The sequence below is a fragment of the Vipera berus genome (assembly GCF_964194415.1).
Source record: "Vipera berus genome assembly, chromosome: 7".
Taxonomy (NCBI): Eukaryota; Metazoa; Chordata; class Lepidosauria; order Squamata; family Viperidae; genus Vipera; species Vipera berus.
In genome coordinates, this window is record NC_138209.1 from 69,485,669 (window position 1) to 69,512,114 (window position 26,446).

Sequence of the window (26,446 nt, forward strand, 5' to 3'; positions counted from 1 at the left end):
GACTAGACGTCAAAGGCGCACAGAACGCTGTTACCTTCCCACCGTAGTGGTCCCTATTTTTCTACTTGCATTTTTACGTGCTTTCGAACTGCTAGGTGGGCAGAAGCTGGGACGAGTAACAGGCGCTCACTCTGCTACGCGGCACTCGGGATTCAACCCGCCAAACTGCCGACCTTCCGATCGACAAGCTCAGCGTCCTAACCCACTGAGCCACCGCGTCCCTTTTGGCAAACATACAGAGATGCTTTTCCTGGATTTCCCAATTTTTAATCTAGTCTGATGGTTCTCTTTTTAGGTGCAAAGCAGGTCTGACCTTTAGCTTTGCAAGATGAATGAGACTTTATCAACTAGCTCTGCATGCTGCTATAAAAGGGTAATTTAATTTAATTTAATAATTTAATTTGTATACCGCCCTTCTCCCGAAGGACTCAGGGCGGTGAACAGGGCAATACATAATAAAAAACAAGATACAAAAGTTAAAAAGTAATTAAACAGCAATGCTCGTAATAAATTAAAACACATTAAAAGTTAAAACCGATTTATAAAACCCAACCCCATCCCATCAGACCAGGCCAGCTTGTTCAAAAAGGAAGGTTTTGAGATCGCGCCGGAAGGAGCGAAGGTCGGGGGCCGTCCGGAGCTCAACCAGCAAGCGGTTCCACAGGTCTGGCGCGCCCACAGCTACATATAAAAGGGAAATATCAATCCTATGGGAACTTCAAAACGTGCAGAACTAGACCCCAAGAGAGAAACTTTCCAAACAGATCAAGGAAGATTAGTATGTCTAATGGGGAATTAAATGTTGGCTGAATGTTGGTGCAAAGCATAATGGGTTAACCTGGAAGAAGCCACTATTAGCTGGTATATACTCACCATATACTCATCGTGGGCTGAGACCAAGGCAATCACAGAGTATGGTTAAAAAAAAAAGATGGCAATCATAATGTCCAATAAAAGCGCCAGCTTTTTTTTTTAATGTGCAATACCCATAAACATACGTAACGCTTCAATCAAATCATCATGGCCACCATTCTGAATTTTTGACCATCCTTGGTCCACGCAGAAACATTTTCTTTTGAGACTCATGCCGAACACTGTCTTCATTGGCAACATCTGGATTTATGTAGCAGAATTGCCGTTGAGTACACACGAAAGGTTTTGTTGAAAGAACGCTTTCTGAGTGTGCGAAAGGGATAGGATGTAATTCTGTTGATAGATTGAAGGCATGGGGTGGGGTGGGGTGGGGGAGCAATGCTCCATCCTGAAAAAGCCCACAAGTCAGGAAACAGGTGGATGGGCTGGGGAAGAAGCCAAAACAGCAATCTGCAGATTGCAGCTCATTTTCCTGGTGACATCTTTCTGCAGAGGGAAGCAAATGGCATTGGAGAGTGACTTTCCCTGATTGTGGACTCTCTGCAAGAATAATGGAAGTTTCTCCTCTTCCTCTCTCATATATATCCAGAAAGAACTTACTTTAATTGGCTGAGATGGTTTCGAGCAGAATTGCGCTGATCCTTCCCCCACTTTTCCCCCTCCTTCTAAAAACCTCAGAGCCACCAACATACGTTCAATGCACAAAACAAAATTATGCCGGATGCTTGGTCATTATGACAGAACTAATTGCTATGAGATCTTCATGTGCGGAAAGGGCTTGCAATCTTTCTCTGTTGAGGATTGCCGTCTCTAACAGCCCGTTGGTGGGCAGTGCCGAATAAATTATAGGCGAAGAATTGAGAAAAGGGGGAGTTAAAATCTTTTGTTCTAACTTTCTGAAACCATTTTTTTCCTTCTCTAGAAGAAAAAGTTAGAAGCAATCTTCCAAATAACACGTGTCGGGGATAATGCTCATGAGATCACTTGCAATGAAAACCAGACTAGGACTCTCTTAAAATAAAGCCAATTTAGCCTTATGAACTGAGACTTACAGGCTGACACTTCTGGCAGCATTGAAGCGAAACCCTACTGGTGTGGCCAGTTTAGTAGTCACTACTTTACTTCCTGTTGATTCTTAAATTAAACAAGGTTTACCAACAGGCCTTTGGGAAATGGCTGGAATTAATTTTTACAGCGCAGTCTTAATCCCCAAGTTAGAATAATAGAACTGTTCAGTCTTCCAGCTTAGCTAACAATTCTGTCTCCTTCCAGAGAGTTACATCCTATTCCAAAGAACTTAAATCTTATGCCTCTCGCCACACCAAGCAACAGAAATATTATTTTTATGAAACGTTTGCAAGGGCCCTTCCTTAGCTGCTAACCTATATACCTGCCTACTTACTTACTTACCTCCATTACCCCCTCCCTTTTAATTTTTCTACCATTCAGGTCAAAATATTGAAGCTGCTTTGGCTAAGAGAAGTGAGTTTATTATCTCCTTTGGATGTTGCAACAGCGGACTGCAAATGTTAATAAAGATACATCTTTGCAAACCAAACAGCAGCAGAGTTGGAAGATACCTGAAAGTCACAATAATGGAAGAATTAAAAAAATGTTTGGGGCCTTTTGCAAAATAATAATAATAACAACAACAACATAAAGTTGGAAGGGATCTTGGAGGTCATCTAGTCCAACCCCCTGCTCAGGCAGGAAACCTATACCATTTTAGACAAATGGCTGTCCAGTCTCTTCTTAAAAACTTCCAGTGCTGGAGCATTCACCACTTCTGGAGGCAGGTTATTCCACTGGTTAATTGTTCTAACTGTCAGGAAGTTTCTCCTTAGTTCTAGGTTGCTTCTCTCCTTGATTAGTTTCCATCCATTGCTTCTTCTCTTGCCTTCGGGCGCTTTGGAGAATAGCTTGACTCCCTCTTCTTTGGGGCAGCCCCTGAGATATTGGAACGCTGCTATCATGTCACCCCTCGTTCTTCTCTTCATTAAATTAGACAGGACAAGAAGCAACGCATGGAAACTAATCAAGGAGAGAAGCAACCTAGAACTAAGGAAAAAGTGCATGCACTCATCCCCACTCACGCTAGCACCCACGGACCCGTTTGCACATGTATGCAGGGCTAGCGGCGGAAGCTAGCTCCTGCACACCTGCATAAACAGGGCCACTAGTGTGTGTGTGAGTTGCATGGCCCATATGCGCATGGGGGCTAGTCACAGTGGTGGCTAGCGCCTGCACAAACAGGGACCGCTAGCACTGTGGTAGTTTCACGGCCTGTTTGTGGCCAGTGGCGTAGCGTGGGGGGTGCAGGGGGGGCCGGCCGCAACATCTGGGTGGGCGCCCATTAAGCTCGCCGGAGGGGGACGATTCTGCTTCACCGAGGGTCGGAGGAGCGAGCGAGTGGGCGGAGCATAGAAAGCAACCGCATTTGCTGCGCCCAGCCAGAGCGGGATCCCGTCCTCTCGCGGCTGCGGATCGCCTCCTTTCTCGGGTGGGGGTGGGGAGGCTTGGCGGCGTCTCGCCTCCCTCTCTTTCTCCCGCCGCGGCTCTCCTCCGCTTGGCTCTCAACCTGCAAGCCCGCCCCCCCCGACCCAGCTCCCGCCCCCATCTCCTTTCCCGGAGGTAAAGGTAAAGATGAGATCCCCCCATCTCTCTTAGATTCAGAAGACCCGGTTGCTGAAGTCGTGAACTCGCCGGGTCGCACCCGTCTTCACGGGGCCTGAATGAAGGCGTCGGTGTTAAATCTAAATAACCAATCCATCACCCTCCATTTAAGCAAGAGGAACGGATAGGCGGTTCTCAAAATCACTCGGCGGCTGCCCCTGATCTTGAACTTCCTCTTAACCAAGACAAACGGGAGCTCCCAGGTTGAGAATTCGGAGGAGCTTCCCCTCGGCCGTGGAAGTTCACTTTTGAGACAGCCGCTATCTTTGGGCAATTGGTTTCACTGGGTTTCTATTGTGGGGTAAGGAGGGGGAGGGGGGCAATGTACCTTGTCCGGAAGGTATTGAGGAGAGGAGGAAGGTGACTGGAGAGGGACGGAAGTCCAGGTAGCGCCAAGTTCCTGAAATCTCTGCCAGAAAAGGAAGGAAGAGAACGGCGCTTGTCCTAGTCCTAGTTGGGAAGAGGAATCTGCCTGAAATTGACTAGTCAACGGGACTTCAGAGTTTTCCCTTTGGGGGGTAGGTCCGAGAAATTGACAAGACCCACTCTCGAATCCGTGTTGAATTTAATAAGGTCACTTTATAGTCCAATCCCCTCCATGCTGAGAAGTAGCCGAAGCAAGTTCCGTGAGATTCATTCCCAGGTAAGCAGAGACTTCCCAGTACGTTCGACTACAGCATCCCTCATCCTTGATTGACCCTGGCGAATTGGTGATGACTGGGACTTGAAATCCAGGACATCGAGCGAGCCCGGGTTGGGAGGGGAAAGGGGGAGGAAGGGGGTAGCCTGGACTGTGGGTCTGCAGGAGGCAACAATCTGGAATATGGACAATTTGGAATAACCTTGGGAAGCTGAGGCATTGTAAGTTGGAAGTCATTGTTTGTTGCCTAACATGTTGGGTCACCCCACACCACATGCTAAGCCATAAACCGTGGTTGGTATCCAGGGTTTAGGACAAGATGGAGAAAACTAGCCAATTGTGGGATCATAAATCTTGATGAAGCCCATCATCGCTCCATGTGATGTATGCACTCAATCTACAAACGTAGTCCAAGCCTATTCACATCTGTTGTAAGGTCATTCTCTTGTGGGGTTTATCTTGACATCCACTAAGAGTGGAACAAACATGCCCCATTAACCATTTTCAACGCCATGTCCTCTCTTTGTCTCATCCTAAATCACAGCTGAGGCACCTTAAAGTTGCCTTGTTTCAGTTTTAAACTAGCATTTTCCCTCTTCTCCAGAGACCCTTTTTTGCCTTGAACCTAACTCAAGGGTAGGCAACCTTGGCTCTTTTATGACTCATGGACTTCAACTCCCAGAATTCCTGAGCTAGTGGAAGAGACTCGAGTGCTAAAATCCACGGGTTAGGGGGCGCAAATTACTTGCCTTGCCCCGGGTGCTGACAACCCACGCTACGCCACTGTTTGTGGCAGCAGTTAGTACCTGTGTGCATGCGCAAATGGGGCTGCTAGAGCCTGCACACCTACACAAATTAGGCCGCTAGCACCGTATGGGTGCATGCAACCCTGTTTGTGCACATGGGCACATGGGCACAAATTTCCCAGCTGTCCCCTTTCCCTCCGGGCCACCAGCACGAAAAGATTGGTGACCTCTGCCTTAACAAATGTGGCAAGAAAAGTTGCAAAATGGGGCAAAACTCACTTAGCCAATTTCTCACTTAGCCACAGATATTCTGGGTTCAATTGTGGTCGTTAAGTCGAGAAATACTTGTAATTAATTTTCCAACAATTGGAGTTTGGTCCAATTGATTCAAATGAATCACTTCCCCATAATGACATAAGTGGAATCGAATGTCTCACCAGGTAAGAAGCCCTTCTTGGAGATATTATTGGTAAAAATACGGAACTCGGAAAGAATTAAGGGTATACAAATTAGAGATCAGGATTATAGATTGAGAGCGTTCACAGATGATCTGGTTGTTACGGTGACCCAGCCGGAAAACTCTGTTGTGGACCTGATGGAGATAATAATACAATATGGGAAGGTTTCTGGATTTAAAGTTAATGTACAAAAAACTAAAATTCTGGCCAAAAATATGACAGTATCGCAAAAGGCCCTTTTAGAAGGATTAACTGGATTTGAGATTGTTAAAAGGGTCAAATATTTGGGGGTGTTTTTGTCACCCTCTAATACAAAGTTATATAAAAATAACTATGAAAAGTTATGGGGAAAAATTCAAAAAGAATTGGAGAGTTGGGAAAAACTGCAATTGTCCTTGCTGGGAAGAATTGCAGCAGTGAAAATGAATGTCCTGCCTAAATTTTTATTTTTATTTCAAATGATACCGGTTCTTAAGAAAGATGCTAATCTGGAGGAATGGCAGCGAGGTATCAATAAATTTGTTTGGGCAGAGAAAAGGCCACGAGTTAAACTTAAGATTATGCAGGATACTCGTGAAAGAGGTGGCCTTAAAATGCCCAATCTTAAATTATATTATGAAGCTGCTGCGTTAGCAGGAATAAGTGATTGGATTAATTTGACGCAAGAGAGATTATTAAATCTTGAGGGCCACGACTTGTTATTTGGCTGGCATGCATATTTGTTGTATGATAAGAAGGTAGATAATGTGTTCAAAGTGCATATTTTAAGACAGGCATTGTTGAGAGTCTGGAAGAAGTATAGACATAAGTTAGATTGTAAGATACCATTGTGGGCAATTCCAAAACACGCAATAGAAAATATAAATGTTGGTTTTAAACATGATGTGACTACGTATAAGGAGATTTTAAGTCTGGAAAGAAATGTCTGGTGTCTGAAACCGTACGATCTCTTGCGAGATGAGAAGATTATTCAAACTTGGTTTCAATATATTCAGCTACGGGCCAGGTGGAAAGAAGATCTGAAAATTGGTTTTACAATGACTGATGAGAATCTGATAAAGCAAATTAGAAATCAGGGTCCTGCACATATTAAACGGATATATCTTGCATTGATAGAAATTGACTCAGAAACAGAACTTGTTAAAGATTGCATGATAAAATGGGCCCAAAATATCCAAGAAGTTATTACAATGGACACGTGGGAAAAGATCTGGGTGAGGAACGTAAAATTTACACAAGCTCAAAATTTAAGAGAGAACTTTTATAAAATGTTTTATAGATGGCATTTAGATCCTAAAAAGCTTGCAAGTACGGTATGTATCCGAACTATCAGCCCAAATGCTGGAGGTGTGGTGACGAAGATGCAACATATTTTCACATATGGTGGACTTGCAAAAAGGTTAAGGCCTTTTGGATAAAAATTTGGTGGAATATGCAGAAGATCTTCAAGCAAAAGATAAAGTTTTGTCCGCAATTCTTTCTGTTGGGTATAATTACAGATGCTACTGTTGTGGACACTAAGTTGATGTTGAACTTAATTACGGCAGCAAGACTCTTAATAGGTCAGTATTGGAAGAAGGAGGAACTGCCGACTATAGAAGAATGGACTTTAAAGGTTTCTGACCTGGCGGAAATGGCAAAGATATCGGCTTATTTGAAAGATCATTCGCAAGAACGTTATATTATGGAGTGGAGAAAATGGATTGAGTATATCCAGAACAAATACGGGACTAAAAAGTTTCATGTAGCATTTGAATAAGTCTTCCTTTCTTTTCTTTTTTCTTTTTTTTATATATTTAATAGTAATAGTGTTTGTAGTTATCCTATTTGAGCTAGAGAGTGATAGATTTTAGAGTTTGTGGTTGTTAGCATTTGGATGCTTATGATTGTTTTTATTTGTTTTTATACCCTGTACTTAGCTTTGGGAAGTCGGGGGGGGGGGAAGGGGGGAGGGGTAGGGAGGGATGGGTATGGGAGGGGGAGGGGGGATTGTTAAAGATAAAATGTATTCTAAAACTTTTTAATAAAAAAAAAGAAGCCCTTCCAATTGTTCCAGTTGGTGCATGTTATTATAAGGTAATGATCGCCGAGAAATCCATATTTACTTGATGCAGCAGAGAGAAAAAAAAGTGATATTTGAAATGGCAGCTATGCAAAAAGCTTGATTCCCGTGGAGAGCTGTTAGACATGGATGATTACCGACTGTCTACCAACTGCCAGAAATGATTTAGAACTTCAGGCAGGAACTGCAATGAAAATTCAGTGTGGTCACTCAACTCACGTAGACCTTCCTTAGATAAAAATTTCACTGTTTCTACATCACTAAACTGAACTGCCGTTTGTCCCTTCCAGAGTTCATGCTATCCAAAATTCTGACGGTGTAATCCAGTGTATATTTAATCAAATGGGGGACTCAATGATTTCAGTTGCGTTTATTTCTAAATGAATGTTTGTAAGGGCACAACCTGATCTATATACTGATTTATATAGCTATAGGGAAGGGGAACATTAGGCCTGACTCCCAGGATATGGTCCCTTTCCCCCCCTCTTTTCTTCTACGTGCTAAAAGCAAATAAGAATGACATCCCGCCTTAGAAGGCTGTTAAAACCTTGCTGCCATCCAACAGACGATTCAGACACTTCTAACTACATATACTAAAAAGGTAAAGGTTCCCCCGCACATGCGTGCTAGTCGTTTCCGACTCTAGGGGCCGGTGCTCATCTCCGTTTCAAAGCTGAAGAGCCAGCGCTTGTCCGAGGACGTCTCCGTGGTCATGTGGCCGGCATGACTAGACGCCAAAGGTGCATGGAACGCTGTTACCTTCCCACCGTAGTGGTCCCTATTTTTCTACTTGCATTTTTACGTGCTTTCGAACTGCTAGGTTGGCAGAAGCTGGGACGAGTAACAGGCGCTCACTCTGTTACGCGGCACTCGGGATTCGACCCGCCAAACTGCCGACCTTCTGATCGACAAGCTCAGTGTCCTAACCCACTGAGCCACCGCGTCCCTAACTACATATACTAGATATAGGAAAACTGTGCTTCGGGTTAATAGAAAAAGGCCTTGATAATCATTGATACGTGCAATTTATGGAATTTACACCTGTTCGGAAAAAACGTTCCAGTTAATTGGGATAAACGTCTGTTACAAAAGACATTCTTGGTCAGTTTTAAGACATTGTGCCATATGACCTTGATCTCCAAGTCTTCCACCATTCAACCAGATTCATTGTCATTGCAGAAATGGGTGAGACTGCCCAGCCTTTAAAGCAGACATGTCAAACACAAGGCCCGGGGGCCGGATGCGGCCCGTGAAGTGGTTTCATGCGGCCCGCGAAGCCATCCTGTAAACAGTGAGGGAACGGCCCCCACTGCCTTGGCCCTGGCCCAGAGACCCTCCTTCTGCCAGAGACCCTCAGATCTGCCCCACTCCTGCCCAGGCCCCCATAGGCACCCTTGATGCGAACGATGTAGAGCTGGCCACGCCCACCCAGTAGGCCATACTCACTCTAGCCACGCCCACCCAGTAGGCCACGCCCACCCTGGCCATACCCACCCGGCCCCCTGAGGGCAACCGCAATGCTGATGCGGCCCTCAATGAAATTGAGTTTGACACCCCTGCTTTAAAGCATACATAGCATGTAAGAGGAGAACTTGATATAGAATGACCAGCTGCAACATTGCATGGAGAACATATTTAAGGCTTTAGACCCGATATTAGGCAAATCAGTGTAGGAAACATACATAAAGGATGAGTTCTGATCTTGGAATCTTCCATGTGCCAAATTCACATTAGCTTTCTTGGTTTCCGCAATCTGAAACTGTGACCTTGACCCAGTTAATGCACTAAATGTGCACTGATTTATAACTTCTTTCCTAATGTTGTTGGCTACTTAAAGCCCATTCTCCTTGCTCTCCAATACCTGAATTATCTCTGTATATCGTGCTTTTCTTTAAATGAATGACATTCAAGGCTATTATCTATGACCGTGGTAGCGAACCTGTGGGCAAGCTCGCCATCACCCCAGTCCTAGGCCTTCAGCTTGGTTTTATAAACCCTTTTCGCTTTAGGCCTCTGCCACCGTGTGCAAAAAAAGAAAAAAAGGTTCTATCAATCAATCAATTTCAACTTCTCGCAGGGGGGGGGGAAGATCTCACAAAGTTGGAATTGATTGATTGAACTTTTTAGTCCCACCCAGTCTGCCGTTACCACTGCAGCCACGCCCACCCAATTGGCCACGCCCACTCAATGGGTCATGCCCACTCGGCACCCAGCAATATATAAGTGGCTTTTGGGTTGCAGTTTGGGCACTCGGTCTGTAAAAGGTTTGCCATCGCTGATCTATGACAATAAAGGCAACAATTCAGGAGAAACTTCCTAAGAGTGAGGACAATTAACCTGTGGAACACCATGGCTTCAGACATCGTGGGAGCTTCATCACTTGCAGCTTTTAAGAAGAGACTGGACAGCCATTTGTCTGAAATGGTATAGGGACTCCTGCTTGAGCGGTGGGCTGGTCTAGTTCAGGGCTTTTCAACCTTTTCACCCATTGTACCACTTTTAGGATATGGCAACATCTGAGTACCACCAGTTGCCTAGCAAGGTGTCAAAAACCTGATGATCACCAAAAAAAAGGAAAAAAGTGATGAAGTACAGGTAGTCCTCAACTTACAACAGTTCGCTTAGTGACTGTTCAAAGTTACAATGGCACTGAAAAAATTGCCCCTCAAGGCACAGCCGAGCAAGACACCTGCCTGCCCGCCCAGTGGCGCTCTTCCTCCTGTCCGAGGTTTTCATTGTTGTGAGCATTTCTGTTGAGGATTGGCAGCGGGGGTGGGGTAGGGGGGGTGTTTGGTTTTTATTCCCCCCCCCCATCTGCTGGGTGGTTGCAGCAGGTTTTGGTTACTTCACATGGCCCTGGGACACTATGACCGTCATAAATATGAATCAGTTGCCAAGCATCTGAATGTAAATCACAAGACCCTGGAGATGCTGCAACATTCCAGCTGATTGGCACTTCTTCTGGGCTCAGCAGAAGCACCAGGATCAGTGCCGAGCTCCAGCTGGAGCCTGGCACTGATCCTGGCGCTTCTGCTGAGCCTCGACAGCCCTGCAGCTCCAGCCATCTCTCGCTCAGGCTTGTGCGGTGCTGCCACCGGTTCAGCTCATTCCCCTCCCCCACTACCACTTTTCTAGGATGGTTGCGTACCACCTGCCAGGTGGTACGCATAGTACTGGTTGAAAAGCCCTGGACTAGAAGACCTTCAAGGTCCCTTCCAGCTCTATTCTGATTGATTGAAGACTGCAATATGGATAAAAACCAGATATTCATACACTCAATACTAAATATCAGCAGGCTATGAAGTCATCACAATGGGAGATTTTAATGACTCTGACATACTGAGGTGAGCAAACTCTGTGAAAGCATAGACCTTGCAGGCAATTCCTCACTTAAGTTGCTGATAACTCTCTCTTTCTGACAGCTAAAGGAAGACCTAAGAGGATCAGTTATCTTTACCTTGCATTCAAAGCAATAGAGGAGACCTAATTACACTGCAGTTTTCCTACAGAGAAGAAGAAAGTTGACCTTGACAGAAATTTGGAGGAGCAGTTGCCTAGGCAAAAAGGATGAAGCATTTTTTTTTTAGTCCTGGGAAACAAGATAACATTCTGAAGTGGCTCAGGTAGATGCCAATCTGATTCACACTTCAGATTATAATAATACTAATAATAAGTTGGAAGGGACCTTGGAGGTCATCTAGTCCAACCCCCTGCTCAGGCAGGAAACCCTTCTTAAAAACTTCCAGTGTTGGAGCATTCACCACTTCTGGAGGCAGGTTGTTCCACTGGTTAATTGTTCTAACTGTCAGGAAGTTTCTCCTTAGTTCTAGGTTGCTTCTCTCCTTGACTAGTTTCCATCCGTTGCTTCTTCTCCTGCCTTCAGGTGCTTTGGAGAATAGCTTGACTCCCTCTTCTTTGTGGCAGCCCCTGAGATACTGGAACACTGCTGTCATGTCACCCTTCGCCCTTCTCTTCATTAAACTACACATACCCAATTCCAGCAACCATTCCCTATATGTTTTATGTTTATGCTGAATTCAATAAAAGGGGGAGGAGGGACAGCAAAGATTCTGTTATAAAGTAATTTTAACCTTCCTATAGAGTCAATTTCTTGGTCTGGGTTAGCTTCTGATATGTATCCTGAGCTGAATTGGTTCTGTATAAAATTGCTTTGCTTTGAGGTTGTGAATCAGGCTGAATACAATTTTAATTATAAATAAGTAAATAATAAAAATAAATTGAAACGCTTAATAGTGATTCCTAGGTTGTTGGGTTTTTTTTAATAAAAAGTGATATACTTTATAATTAATAAGTAATTAATGCCATACGCAAAAAGTATTTTCTAGATCTCTTGTGCGCATTGGTATTTCACAGTTTTTTACTTGTATTTCAACTCTCTCTTTTATACTCTTTTTTGCAATATGCTTAATAAAAAAAACTTAGAAGATCGGCGAAGGAAGAAACAGGAACACTTTACGTGTGTGGGAAGGGGGAATTCCAGACAATGCTGCAATTCTTGATTGTAGGGAAAACGAAACCAGAACATAAGTCAAATGCTTATCTTGGACCAAGCTGATTTCACTCTGCTCACAACAGCAATTATTAAGTTCCCTTGCCAGAAGAAATTAAATGGGAAAGTGAACCCAAGATGGAATAAGGCTACTAAGACACCATGGTGAGCAATTCCAATAAGGAGAGAAAATTGAGAAGAAGAGAAGAGACCAAGGTGACCACAGAAGGGGCTTCATATAGATCTAAAAACACAAAAAGGCCACATCGAAGAAAAGGAAGCGAGACAAGTTAGAAAGCAGAGCTCATGCACAAAGCCTGGAATTCTATTTCTGGTGTCACAAATGCCAAACCTTAGAACGAACTGAGATCAGTGGTAGACGTTAAAGATAATAATACTTTTTTAATATAAAATTTATATTTTTGGACACATTTGCACACATCTAAAGAAGAAAGGGGACGTGGTGGCTCAGTGGGTTAGGACGCTGAGCTTGTCAATCAGAAGGTCAGCAGTTTGGCGGGTCGAATCCCAAGTGCCACGTAACAGAGTGAGCGCCTGTTACTCGTCCCAGCTTCTGCCAACCTAGCAGTTCGAAAGCACGTAAAAAATGCAAGTAGAAAAATAGGGACCACTACGGTGGGAAGGTAACAGCGTTCCGTGCGCCTTTGGCATCTAGTCATGCCGGCCACATGACCACGGAGACATCCTCGGACAAGCGCTGGCTCTTTGGCTTTGAAACGGAGATGAGCACCGGCCCCTAGAGTCGGAAACGACTAGCACGCATGTGCGGGGGAACCTTTACCTTTACCTAAAGAAGAAAAGGGAAAAAAATAGTATAAAAATCAGCAAAAATGGCACAATTAAAAGAAAATGCGTAGCTATGTTGTAACAAAAAACAAAAAACAAGTCACAGCTCCTACAGGTAAGTCCTTGACTTACAACAGTAATTAAGCCCATAATTTGATTTCTCAGTAAACAATACTATAAACAATGAGTGAGTAGCATGGATATGTCAAAAACACATGACAATAGGCTGGCCTTAACAAACCAAAGGAATCTTCAGATATACTGTAAATGCTTAACTTCAGCCCAGGTTTTCATAAGGTTATTAAGTGTGGCTTGGATGGAATGACAATTACGGTAAATAGATACACAGCTGGCTTAAATATCATATTCAAAGGCTCATCATCATCATGATTAGGGGACTGGAGGCTGAAACATATAAAGAACGGTTGCTGGAATTGGGTATGTCTAGTTTAATGAAAAGAAGGACTAGGGGTGATATGATAGCAGTCTTCCAATATCTCAGGGGTTGCCACAAAGAAGAGGCAATCAAGAAGGACAAGAAGCAACGGATGGAAAGTAACCAAGGAGAGAATCAACCTATAACTAAGGAGAAATTTCCTGACAATTAGAACAATTAATCAGTAGAACAACCTGCCTCCAGAAGTTGTGAATGTTCCAACACTGGAAGTTTTTAAGAAGAGATTGGATGACAATTTGGCTGAAATGGCATAGGGTTTCCTGCCTTGCACTAGAAGACCTCCAAGGTCCATTCCAACTTCTTCTTCTTCTTCTTCTTCTTCTTCTTCTTCTTCTTCTTCTTCTTCTTCTTCTTCTTCTTCTTCTTCTTCTTCTTCTTCTTCTTCTTCTTCTTCTTCTTCTTCTTCTTCTTCTTCTTCTTCTTCTTCTTCTTCTTCCCTGGTGCACCAGTTGTGGCCCTATCTGGACCTAGATGCCCTACGCACAGTCATTCATGTGCTCGTGACCTCTCGGTTAGACTACTGCAATGCTCTCTACATGGGGCTGCCCTTGAGGACCACTCGGAGGCTTCAGCTGGTGCAGAATGCAGCTGCGTGAGTTGTGATGGGAGTCTCCCGATACTCCCGTGTAACGCCTCTTGTCCGCGAGCTGCATTGGCTTCCAGTTGCCCTCCAGGTGAGATTCAAGGTGCTGGTGATGACCTATAAAGCCCTACATGGCATGGGTCCGGATTATCTTAGGGAGCACCTGCTGCCAGCATCAACTTCCCATCGACCTGTGCGCTCCCATAGAGAGGCCCTCCTTAGGGTGCTGCCGGTTAGGGAGTGCCGGCGGGTGATCCCCAGAGGGAGGGCATTCTCTGTGGGCGCACTTGCCCTTTGGAATGATGTATGTGTGGAACTCTGGACCGCCCCCGATCTGCGTTCATTTCGCCGGGACCTGAAAACCTGGCTTTTCGATTTATCAGGCCTGGACTGAAGGGATTTTAGCTTTTTAAATATTGTTTTAATTGTTGGGCTTAATTAATTTAATTTATTTTAATTTTATATTATCTTTTATATTGTATTTTATGCTGCCCTGTAAACCGTCCTGAGTCCTTCGGGAATAGGGCGGTATAGAAATCTAATAAAATAAAATAAATAAATAAATAAATAAATAAATAAATAAATAATATAATAATAATAATAATAATAATAATAATAATAATAATAATAATAATAATAATAATAATAATCAACTTCCCTCTGCCCAGTACGCTCCCACAGAGAGGGCCTCCTCAGGGTGCCACCGGTCAAAGAATGTCGACTGGTGGCCCCCAGGGGGAGGGCGCGCCGGATTTATGGAACCATCTTCCGGTCGAGCTCCGGATGGCGCCTGACCTCCGCTCCTTCTGGCGCGATCTCAAAACCTACCTTTTCGAACAAGCTGGCCTGGCCTGATGGGATGGGGTTGGGTTTTACTAATCTGTTTTAACCTACTTTTTAATGTGTTTTAACTTATTCGTGGGCATTTTGTTTAATCATTTTTAATTTTTGTATCTTGTTTTTTTTAAATATGTATTGCCCTGTTCACCGCCCTGAGTCCTTCGGGAGAAGGGCGGTATACAAATAAAATTAATAATAATAATAATAATAATAATAATAATAATAAAAATTATTAATTATTAAATAATAATAATAATAATAATAATAATAATAATAATAATAATAATAATAATAATAATAATAATAATAATAATAATTTTGGAGAGAGGTAGCATGAGGAACTGTCCTGAATTGGTATTCTTGAGTTGAATGAAGAGGTGGAGAGGGTCCTCACTGGATTTGCAGATGATACAAGACTGAGCAGGATACTTAAAAACAAGAAGACAGAAATATCTTGAGTTGAATGAAGAGGTGGAGAGGGTCCTCACTGGATTTGCAGATGATACAAGACTGAGCAGGATACTTAAAAACAAGAAGACAGAAATATCTTGAGTTGAATGAAGAGGTGGAGAGGGTCCTCACTGGATTTGCAGATGATACAAGACTGAGCAGGATACTTAAAAACAAGAAGACAGAAATAACGTTCAGTGCGATCTTCAAAAGTTCCTTATTGTTCTTCCGGATTCTCATTTTAGACCAGCGTAGTGCTCTTCTATGTTCTTCCAGGCTTCTGATGTTCTGATTAATCAACTTGTGCATAATGGCAGGGAAAAAATAATAACGATACTGCTCCCCCCACCCTTTTTTTTTTTGAAGTCAGATTATTCTGCAGTTGCAAGTGAGACAATATTTGCATTGCCCACTGGCTGCAGAAGTGATAAATCTGACTATATGACAGGGCTTTCGGGGTCAGGAATTTCTTCTTATTTTCAACAATTAAGGAAACAAAAGGCAGCTTGTTAACAGGCCTGCTTCTTCTGCTGGCTCCTGCTGAAGCCAGCCAGACTCCTTCCATCATGTTGTCTCTGGGGGCGGGGGTGGGTGGGGGGGTTGTTCCCCCAGCAGACCAGGAAAGAGGAATCGTGACAGAATCAGGAGCAGCAGGAGGGGAAGACGTTTCCTGTAGATTCCTGAGGGCATTTCCCTCTCATTTCCCCTCTCTTCTGCATTGCTGTGAATGAGATTTTGATCACCAAGGAACACAGCATATTACGCAGACAAAAGATTGTCCCCACCTTCTTCTCAAAGAACAAGGTTAGTCCTGCTCCTCTCATCCTGGGCCATATCTTCAAGGTGTGGTCAAAAAAGTAAAAAATAAATAAAATGATACAGCCACAATGGTGCAATTGAAACTCTGTGCAATTCACATAAAAAATAATAATCAGACAGAGCTTTGATTGCACCCTTGTGGATACTGTCATTATCATCATCATCATCATCATCATCATCATCATCATCATCATCATCACTTCAATATGAGCCAGCCGTGTGCTGCAGCTGCCAAAAAAGCCAACACAGTGCTAGGCTGCATTAACAGAGGGATAGAATCAAGATCACGTGAAGTACTAATACCACTTTACAATGCCTTGGTAAGGCCACACTTGGAATACTGCATCCAGTTTTGGTCACCACAGTGTAAAAAAGATGTCGAGACTCTAGAAAGGGTACAGAGAAGAGCAACAAAGATGATTGGGGGACTGGAGGCTAAAACATATAAGGAATGGTTGCTAGAATGAAGAGAAGGATGAGGGGTGACATGATAGCAGTCTTCCAATATCTCAGGGGCTGCCACAAAGAAGAGGGAGTCAAGCTATTTTCCAAAGCACCTGAAAGCAGGACAAGAAGCAATGGATGGAAACTAATCAAGGAGAGAAGCAACCTAGAACTAAGGAGAAACTTCCTGACAGTTAGAACAATTAACCAGTGGAACAACCTGCCTCCAGAAGTGCTGAATACTCCAACACTGGAAGTTTTTAAGAGGAGACTGGACAGCCATTTGCCTGAAATGGTATAGGGTTTCCTGCCTGATCAGGGGGTTGGACTAGATGACCTCCAAGGTCCTTTCCAACTTACTTACTACTTCTTCTTCTTCTTCTTCTTCTTCTTCTTCTTCTTCTTCTTCTTCTTCTTCTTCTTCTTCTTCTTCTTCTTCTTCTTCTTCTTCTTCTTATTATTATTATTATTATTATTATTATTATTATTATTATTATTATTATTATTATTATCATTATCATCATTATCATTATATCCATCATCATCATCATCATCATCATCATCATCATCATCATCATCATCACCATCTCTGGCATCCTTGGTTGAAAATCACTATTAAGTGGCTTTCAAATAAAAATCTCTCAGCAGCTTGTGGAGCCCTTTTTTTTTCTCTGCCCAACCAGTTATGATATTGATTTTATTAGAATAGTGGAAGAAGTGGTCAATGAAAGACCCCACCTAATGGAAGAGACACCCATCAAATGCAATCAATGCAAGGCAGGGTCATGGAAAGTGTAATGTATTGGGATTTTACTTGAACTGTTTCACGTGTCTGTTTGAATGCTGCTTAAGGTTGCTCAATTGGTGTGTCTGTGAAACGGTCACTGACTAAGCCAGACTTGCTGTCTCCAAGAAGATCATTGGATGATTCGGGGCGGGAATGGGCTCCTTTAAACCTATTGGTCGCCGCCTAGTGGCCAACTGTATAAGTAGATGCGCAGAAGCCTCTGTTTCACTTCTGTTCCTGTTTGCCTCAATAAAGCAATGTTCCTGTTTGCAACCTCTCGTCTTGCTTGCTGCCTCCAAAGAACTCGCTACACGACAGAAGGATAAAAATCACATCTAGAAACACCTTTAGACTTTTTCCTACCCAGAAGAGACGCTTCATGGTCTTGTGGTCCAAATCTATCGATTTCAAGGAGTTGCTGCTATGCTACCCTAAATTGTACGCTATAATACATGGCTGACATGGTTTTTGTCTTTTTCGAATCAAAAGAACAGATTTGTTGTTTTGTGGAATGAACAAAGAAAGCCGTATTACCAAAGAATCCCAGATCAAGTGAAGCATCTTCTAAACCAGCCAAAATAAGTAAGGAATATGGCTGATAAACTGTTGTTGGACATTAAAACTGGGGAGAGGTATGTTCGGAAATGGAAATTATGGGACAGACAAGATGGAGTTCTAAATGAAACATTCAAGCCTGCAAGGTTTGGATACAAAATATGCTATATAGTCATTACACAGAGAAACTATCTGAACTCATTAGAATATTGCAACTGCTAATTTCGTACCATTGATCAAATTGAATTGGAGTGGAATACGTACCTAATTCTACAATATTAGAAAAATATTGACATTTCTTTTATAAGATGGGCTTAAGAGGGCTGACTTTGACTAATTGGTTGGTTAAAATTCTTTCAAATTCATTTGGAAAAAGTTGAACATTTAGTATAGAAGGCGCCCGAACTAAGACGGATTGGACATACCCACACAAACATACATAGTGTGTGTGTGTGTGTGTGTGTGTGTGTGTGTGTGTGTGTGTTGCTTTTATTTGGCTGATAGTCTGGTCCAGCTATTTTGAAGCTGGAGTGCCAGAAAGTTGATAAATTAGAACATTAACCTGTCTGAAGGAATTTGGTCAGGAATGATGAAAGCTTTGCCAAACTAATTTGTGTTACAAAGTTTATTGTTGCCTACTTTTTTTATATCTAATCATTTTGTGGCTCTTCTCTCTGTGAAATGTTTTTATTATTAAATATTCTGTTTTTTCTTGTCTTCATCTTGGATTTAGTTCTGAATATAGTGTGATGTTTATTTTTTAGGATGGATTGTGGTGCTGTTACGTACACTAACAGGGTGCAAAGGGCAGGTGATTAAATATAGGGTGGGAATCGCGACAATACACCCAGTTGTTATCGAGAAAACTAGATGGAATTGTCTTACTCTTCCCCACTTCCAAATACACTCAATGAGCACATAACTGCAAACTACGGCAGCCTGATGTTAAAGCCCAAAACCACGAGCCCAAACTTTACGCTGCTAAGTGAGAAATTGGTTATGTGAGCTTTGCCCCGTTTTATGACTTTTTTCGCCACCTTTGTTAAGTGAAGCACTGCAGCTCTTAAATTAGCAACATGGCTGTCAGAGTAAGCGAATCTGGCTTCCCCATTGTCTTTCCTTGTCCCTAAATGCGAGTCAGTCGTCAAGCATCCAAATGTAAATCTCAGCCGTCAGTGTGAAAAAAACGGCCGTCAGTCCGTTTTCTCAAGTGCCGCTGCAGCTTCGAAGAGTCACTAAACGAACTGTTGCAAGCAGAGGACCACCTGTGCCCTTAAAGGCTGTCTTTCCTCAAGCTCAGCAAGTTTGAGATGCGTTGGGCTTCCGTTCCCAGAATTCCCCAGCCCCAGCCACAGCTGGGGGAATTCCGGGAGCAGAAAAGTCCAACGCATCTTAATTTGGGAAAACAAAACAAAACAACCCCAGTGCTTTCAAGAGATACTCCCTTAGCTAAGGTTTTTTTTGGTCTTCCCTATAATTGAGCCCCCAGGCTTCACACAAAACTCCCCATGATCTGTCTTCCTTTCAACCTCCTCCTCCTCCCCCTCCTCCTCCTCCTCCTCCTCCTCCTCCTCCTCCTCTTCTTCTTCTTCTTCTTCTCCTCCTCCTCCTCCTCCTCCTCTCCTCCTCCTCCCCTCCTCCTCCTCCTCCTCCTCTCCTCCTCCCCCTCCTCCCCCTCCCCCTCCTCCTCCTCCTCCTCCTCCTCCTCCTCCTCTTCTTCTTCTTCTTCTTCTTCTTCTTCTTCTTCTTCTTCTTCTTCTTCTTCTTCTTCTTCTTCTTCTTCTTCTTCTTCTTCTTCTTCTTCTTCTTCCTCCTCCTCCTCCTCCTCCTCCTCCTCCTCCTCCTCCTCCTCCTCCTTTGTGGAATTTCTCCCCCCTCCTTTTTAATGGCTGGGTCTGGAGAGGATCAGAAGCTCTGTCTGACCACAAGCAAAGGGCTGGGCTGGAGCATCTATGAGAAAAGGACGTCCGGCCTGAGAAGTCGAGACTCCAGGTAGATACCGGCCCCCCCACCACCCACCCTCATCCAGGGACCACCTGAAGGAGGGGGGGCGGGGCTTCCCCGCCAAGCTCCTCCCCCTTCCGAAACAAGAAGCGCCCGGCCAAGGCTTCGCTTGACCAAACGCCTCTCGCCCGGCCGCTGGAAGAAGAAGGAGGAGGAGCGCGTCGGCCGGGGTTTGGCGCGGGCTTTCCCCGGGATCCGACCCTCAGCTTCCCCTCTCTGAAGGCTGGGCTGACATCCGAGGGACGCTTCGCTGGAAGAAGCCTCGTTCCGCCTCCCGCGATGGAGTTCGCGGCCGGAGCGGGCTTGTTTCTGGCGCTCTGCTTGGCCGCCGAACCTTGCCTGGGATATTCGGGTAAGGCGCGCCCCGTGGGAACGGCCGGGGCTCGTGCGGGAGAGGCGCGCGGGTCAAGCGAGGGAAAGCACGGGGAAGGCTCGGTCCCTTCTTGTCCCGCTTGGCGATCCAGCAGGGGATCTGTCCGATCGATCCGGCTGGGTTGGGTTGGAATACTGGGCTCCTCTCCCGCGGGATTCCGGGATGGGAAAGGGCAGCCTGAGGTCCGCTGGGAGAGCTATTGGGGATCCTCCGCGCTCTGGGTCTTTCATTTCATTTCATTTTATTTTATTTTATTTTATTTTATTTTATTTTATTTTATTTTATTTTATTTTATTTTATTTTATTATTTTATTTTATTTTATTTTATTTTATTTTATTTTATTTTATTGTTTTATTTTATTTTATTTTATTTTATTTTATTTATTTTATTTTATTTTATTTTATTTTATTTTATTTATTATTTTATTTTATTTTATTTTATTTTATTTTATTTTATTTTATTTATTTTATTTTATTTATTTTATTTTATTTTATTTTATTTTATTTTATTTTATTTTATTTTATTTTATTTATTTTATATTTTATTTTATTTCATTTTATTTCATTTCATTATTTCATTTCATTTCATTTCATTATTTTATTTTATTTTAAGCTGACTTTGTAATAATGGGGGGGGGGCGAAAGCCCTAATAAGCAGGCATATACATAGAATGAAGGCTATTGCTAAGCACATTTGATTTGTGCTTAGATTGTAAGCCGCCCTGAGTCTTCGGAGAAGGGCGGGATATAAATGGGATTAAAATAAATAAATAAATAAAATTATTTTATTATTTTATTATTTTATTTATTTTATTTTATTTTATTTTATTTTATTTTATTTTATTTTATTTTATTTTATTTTATTTTATTTTTTTATTTTATTTTATTTTATTTTATTTTTGTACTGAAGTGTTTTATTGATGGGGATGCTGTTTTGGTTACCGTTGGTTGTACACCGCCTTTGGGAGATGAATTTGCTAGCCGGCTAAATAAAGTACAGATAGTAACTCGACTTACAACAGCTCGGCTTAGTGACCGGTCAAAGTTACAACGGCACGGCAGAGAATGGCCTACGACCGCGTTTCGCACTCGGGACCCGTGGCTGCATCCCCCCATGGTCACGGGATTAACCGTTCGAGATGCTTGGCAAATGACTCACACTTAATGACGTTGGCAGTCTTCCCCGGTCAGGCGATTTCCCCCTCTGGAGACCTTCTGACAAGCAAAGTCAATGGCGGAGGGGGGGGGAGAGTCAGATTCGCTTAACGACCATCTCACCAACTCCACATCTGCAAGGGATTCACTTAACGACTGTTGCGAGATGTTCGTAAGAAGGGGCAAAAACTGGCTTAACAAATGTCTGACTTAGCAAGAGAAATTTGGGGCTCACTTGAGGTCGTAAGTCAAGGACTACCTGTACTCTGAAGGGACGGGAGACCTAGCAACCAGCTGGCCACCACTCTGGGGCATCTGGTGGGTGCCAGGTTGGGGAAACTGGGGCAAAGAAAACACCACAGGGTAGGCAACCTTGGCTCTTTTATGACTGGTGGACTTCAACTCCCAGAATTCCTGAGCCAGCCATGCTGAGGGGAAAGGGAGAGGTTTCCATGCTGAGCTATGCTAACTCAGGAATTCTGGGAGTTGAAGTCTGCAAGTCATAAAAGGGCCAAGATTGCCTATCTTCCACCGGGGCAGGATTAGGGGTGGGGAGGTGGGTCGTGAATTATGGATCCTGTTGTTGTGAGAGATTAAGATGTTGGGCTTGAAGCTGGGAGAGCCGAGTTCAGATTCACAGGATATCTTGGGAAACTCACTGACTTTGGAGGAGTTTCTTTCTCTCTCAACCAGTCTACCTCACAGGGCTGTTGTAGTGGGGATAGAGCTGCTCTGAAGAAAGAGGCGAGATATAAATCTAGGACATAAAATAGTAACTGAATAAATTATTATGTGAATAAATAATTGTTGTGTTATTAGAGGCAGAAAAGGTAAAAAAGAAAAACTCAAAACCGTAAACACTACCCTGAGATTCATGTCACGCTTGACAGATAATTAACATTTGAGTCCATTTTCCTAACAGTAGGGATAAAAGTGTTATAACTCTAGCATTTATTTTCTCTGAGTGGGTCTGAATTGTCTCCAACTTGGTGCTGTGAGAGAGAAAAGCCCGTTGGTGCATTTCCAGAGTTTGCACCATTTCATTTTAAAGAAATATTCAACCTGTAGCAGTCAAAGGAATAAAATGAGCGTTTATAGAGCTGCCAGTGTTTACAATTGCTCAAGAAGAAAATTGGGGTGTGTTTGTGTGTCGGTCAGCCTAGCGATCTTCCCCGATCCTGTTTCGGGCCATCTTTTGATATTCTCTTTGGGTAAAATGCAAAAAGCATTTTACTTCTCTGCTGTAAAACAATACAGGCAGTCTTCGATTCACCGCCGCAACGGAGCCCAACATTTCTGTTGCTAAGTGAGACGTTTGTTAAGTGGGTTTTGCCCCATTTTACGACCCTACGTGCCACAGTGGTTAAGTTAGTTGCAAGGTGAAGTGCATCTGGCTCTCCCCCGCCTTGACTTTGCCTGTCAGAACTAATGTAACAGTTTGAGATCTGTACTAAATATATTTGCAGGTTATTCAATTATTGACCAACTCAGCCGCCACGTTGCTTTTCAAATATTTAAATGTAAAACTAGAAAACCAATAAAATCTTCTTTTTTTAAAAAAAGGTCGCGAAAGGGGATCGCGTGACCTTGGGCCACAGCAACGGTCATAAGTATGAACCAGACGCCAAGCGTCTGAATGTTTGATCGCATGATCGTGGGGATGCTGGAAAGATTGTAACTGAAAAAAGGGTCATAAGTCACTTTTTTCCTTGCCGTTGTAACTTTCAACGGTCGCTAAGCGAACCGTTGTACGTCAAGGACTACCGGTGCTAAGTCCTGCCCCAGTGGGAGAAGCAAGTCAGAGGAGACGCCTCTGGAGCATAACGCACACAGTCATGTAATAAGGCTGACCTTTCTTTTAAATTGAGTAAATAAGGAAAAATTCCCTCACCTACAGGAAGCTGGATTAGCCGTTGCTGAGAATTCACAGATTTCCTGAGCTGTCCCTTCCAGAGCCAGATGCAAGTTGGAGGTAGTGGATGGAAGGAGTAAGGCAAGGGGGGGGGGACACCCACTTCGGAGCTAAAGAAAGAAACGTGTAGGGATTTTGGATTGTAATCCCTTGGGGAAAGGTGTGATCTCTCCCTTGCACAGCGACGGGAGGCGCTTTTGAAGCAAAACCAGATAAAGGAAATAATTAAAAGGATGACAGTGCTCACTTGTAGATTATAAGGGTGTCTGAGGCAACGGAAGTGGGGTGCACAAAATACCTTGTGAGCAGAGCCCACCCACCACCGCTGGTTGTTTTGGACCCAAGGGGAAGCACAATTAAACGTCGCTTAGGCCAAGTATTGTTGCCCCAAATCTCATATCATTATCATCATGCTGCGAAATATGGGAGTTGTAGTCCAGGGCATTTAAGAGTATGTGGTTTCAGACCAATAAAACCAAACGCAACATTAAACGTGCAGAAAAGCAAACCAGCCAATGAACTTGAAACAAGGAATAAAGAGATAAGTCTATTAATCCAGTTTTTGCAACCCATAGGTAGTGCTGGAAAGTTGGCAATTTTTATAGTCTTAAGTTAGATTTGCGGGAAGAAAATTGTAATCTTTTGTTCAGAAAGAAGATGAACATTTCTGAGGATTGGATTTATGAATGCCAGATGCCATGGGAGGTACAAGGGGCATGCAACAAAATATTTGGACTTCTCACTCAACCTCTGTTTCTGAGGAGGCCCGTTTATGTTTGCAATACGGGAGACTAATATAATCTCCATAATAGATGGTGTGCCAAGTGAGGCCAAGGAAAACATCTCTTAGGTGAAATAAGTTGGATGTTAGAGAACTAGCAAGGAATTGTCCATGGAGAACCTGCAAATGTACCATAATAGGGATGGATGACTTTGGCCCTGTCCTTCTATAGATCTAATTCCCAAATTCTCTGCTGAAGTTTGATTAAAGGTTTATCTGGGCTGAGAAACGATGTTATCTGGAGTGAGAGCTACAACACGAGCAGGGGGTTGGACTAGAAGATCTCCAAGGTCCCTTTCAACTCTGTTATTCTGTTATATGCTAGATCAGAAAGCTCTGATGGAACGCCTGTTTATAAAGAAATGCATATTTTATTATTTCTGTTCAGAGAGTCCCCAATTCCTATCAATTCTGTCCCATGGTATTTTTCACCGGTTGGAATTCCCAGTTGTCTCCAGTTTTTAGTTTTTTGTTTAATCCCATTTATATCCTGCCCTTCTCCGAAGACTCAGGGTGGCTTACAGTCTAAAGCACAAATCAATGTGCTTAGCAATAGCCTTCATTCTATGTATATGCCTGCTTATTAGGGCTTTTGCCCCCCCCCAGCAGCATTATTGCAAAGTCAGCTTATTGCCCCCAACAATCTGGGTCCTCATTTTACCTACCTCGGAAGGATGGAAGGCTGAGTCAACCTTGAGCCTGGTGGGACTCGAACCTGCACTAATTGCAGGCAGTTGGTGTTACTTAAGGAGGCATTAGCCCACTGCTCCACCAAGGCTCCCAAAAACCTGTCCATGACAAAGAGAATAAACGAGTGCATTGCTTGTTCTTAGTAGTTCTTTAACATAGTAGAAGATTAATATGTAAACTTCATAATGACTGTAAGACAGAAATCCATATCCATATATTTCGCTTCCAAATAAACAAAGGTCAGTGTTACAAACTGCCAGTCATTAAAATCATGCCACAGGCAAAAAGGAGCCAAAGGCTTAGTTGTTCTTTAAGAAAAATCCATGGACACAGCCTGGTAGTCTCATCCATAGCTTTATTTATTTATTTATTTATTTATTTATTTATTTATTTATTTATTTATTTATTTATTTATTTATTTATTTATTTATTTATTTATTTATTTATTTATTTATTTATTTATTTATTTATTTATTTATTTATTTATTTATTTAGATTTATATACCGCCCTTTCCCAAAGGACTCAGGGCGGTTTACAGGGTATTTAAAAGAAAATCAATACAAACGTTAAAACAAATTAAAAAAGATTAAATAAAACCCTGAGAAAAATAAAAAACCCAGTTAAAATTATAAATTAAAAAATTCTCAGCCTGGGCCAGAGAGCTCGAAGAGCCAGGTCTTTTAGGTCCCGGCGGAATGAACGGAGGTCGGGGGCAGTCCTAAGCTCCGCAGGCAGGTGATGACTGCAGGTGGTATTTAATTATTCAGGCTAAGGAAGGAGTGGATATTGTATGGAAATAGCAAAACTTCGATGCTGCCAAGAATGTGAAGGACTAAAGACTGAATCGCACTGAATAGCAAATACAGCTAGTATTCGTTTTAGTGACTGTTCAAAGTTACAACACCACTGGAAAAAGGGACAGGGCCACTTTTTCACACTTATGACCATTGTAGCATCCCCATGGTCATGTGATTTACATTCGGATGCTTGGCAACTGACTCACATTTATGACGGTTGCAGCGCCCTGGGGTCATGTGATCCCCTTTTGCGACAAGCAAAGCCAGATTCATTTAGCAACCGGTCTACTAACTTAGCCACTACAGTGATTCACTTAAGAAATGGGGCAAGGCAAAAGTCGTAAAATGAGGCAAAATTCACTTAACAAATTTCTCACTTCGCAACATAGTTGTGGTCGTAAGTTGAGGATGACCTGTAATTATGCGGCGTAGGAGAGATATGCTTGGTTAGCTGGATAGGTAGAGACTCAACGTGTCTATGCAAGATTCTCAATCACCCAGATCATGGTTGTCCCACAGACGTTTTTCCGAGAGGCAACGGGACTTCCTTTGAGGACGTTTCGCTTCTCATCCAAGAAGCTTCTTCAGTTCTTGGATGAGAAGCGAAACGCCTTCACGGAAAAACAAAGAAAGTCCTGTTGCCTCTTGAAAAAGCGCCTTTGGGTTAGAGCAGGGGTGTCAAACTCAATTTCATGGAGGGCCGCATCAGCATTGCGGTTGCTCTCAGGGGGCCGGGTGGGTGTGGCCTACTGGGTGGGCGTAGCTAGAGTGCATATGGCCTACTGGGTGGGCGTGGCCAGCTCTACATCGTTGGCATCAAGGGTGCCTATGGGGGCCTGGGCAGGAGTGGGGCAGATCTGAGGGTCTCTGGCAGGAGGAGGGTCTCTGGGCCAGGGCCAAGGCAGTGGGGGCCGTTCCCTCACTGTTTCCAGGATGACTTCACGGGCCACATGAAACCACTTCGTGGGCCGGATCTGGCCCCCGGGCCTTGTGTTTGACATGTCTGGGTTAGAGAATGAGAGGTCAGTG

At 43.3% G+C, this 26,446-nt stretch overlaps 1 protein-coding gene across 1 annotated transcript in view; it reads left to right on the forward strand.

The window, feature by feature from the left end:
- Window positions 1–19,768: 19,768 nt before the first annotated feature.
- The window catches only part of KDR (kinase insert domain receptor), a 75,387-nt gene continuing 68,709 nt past the window's right edge, over window positions 19,769–26,446 (forward strand). Inside the window, exon 1 of the mRNA XM_081332974.1 lies at window positions 19,769–20,060. Within this exon, the coding sequence (XP_081189100.1) occupies window positions 19,988–20,060 (73 nt within the window). The 5' untranslated portion in view covers window positions 19,769–19,987. The remainder of the gene's footprint in view (window positions 20,061–26,446) is intronic.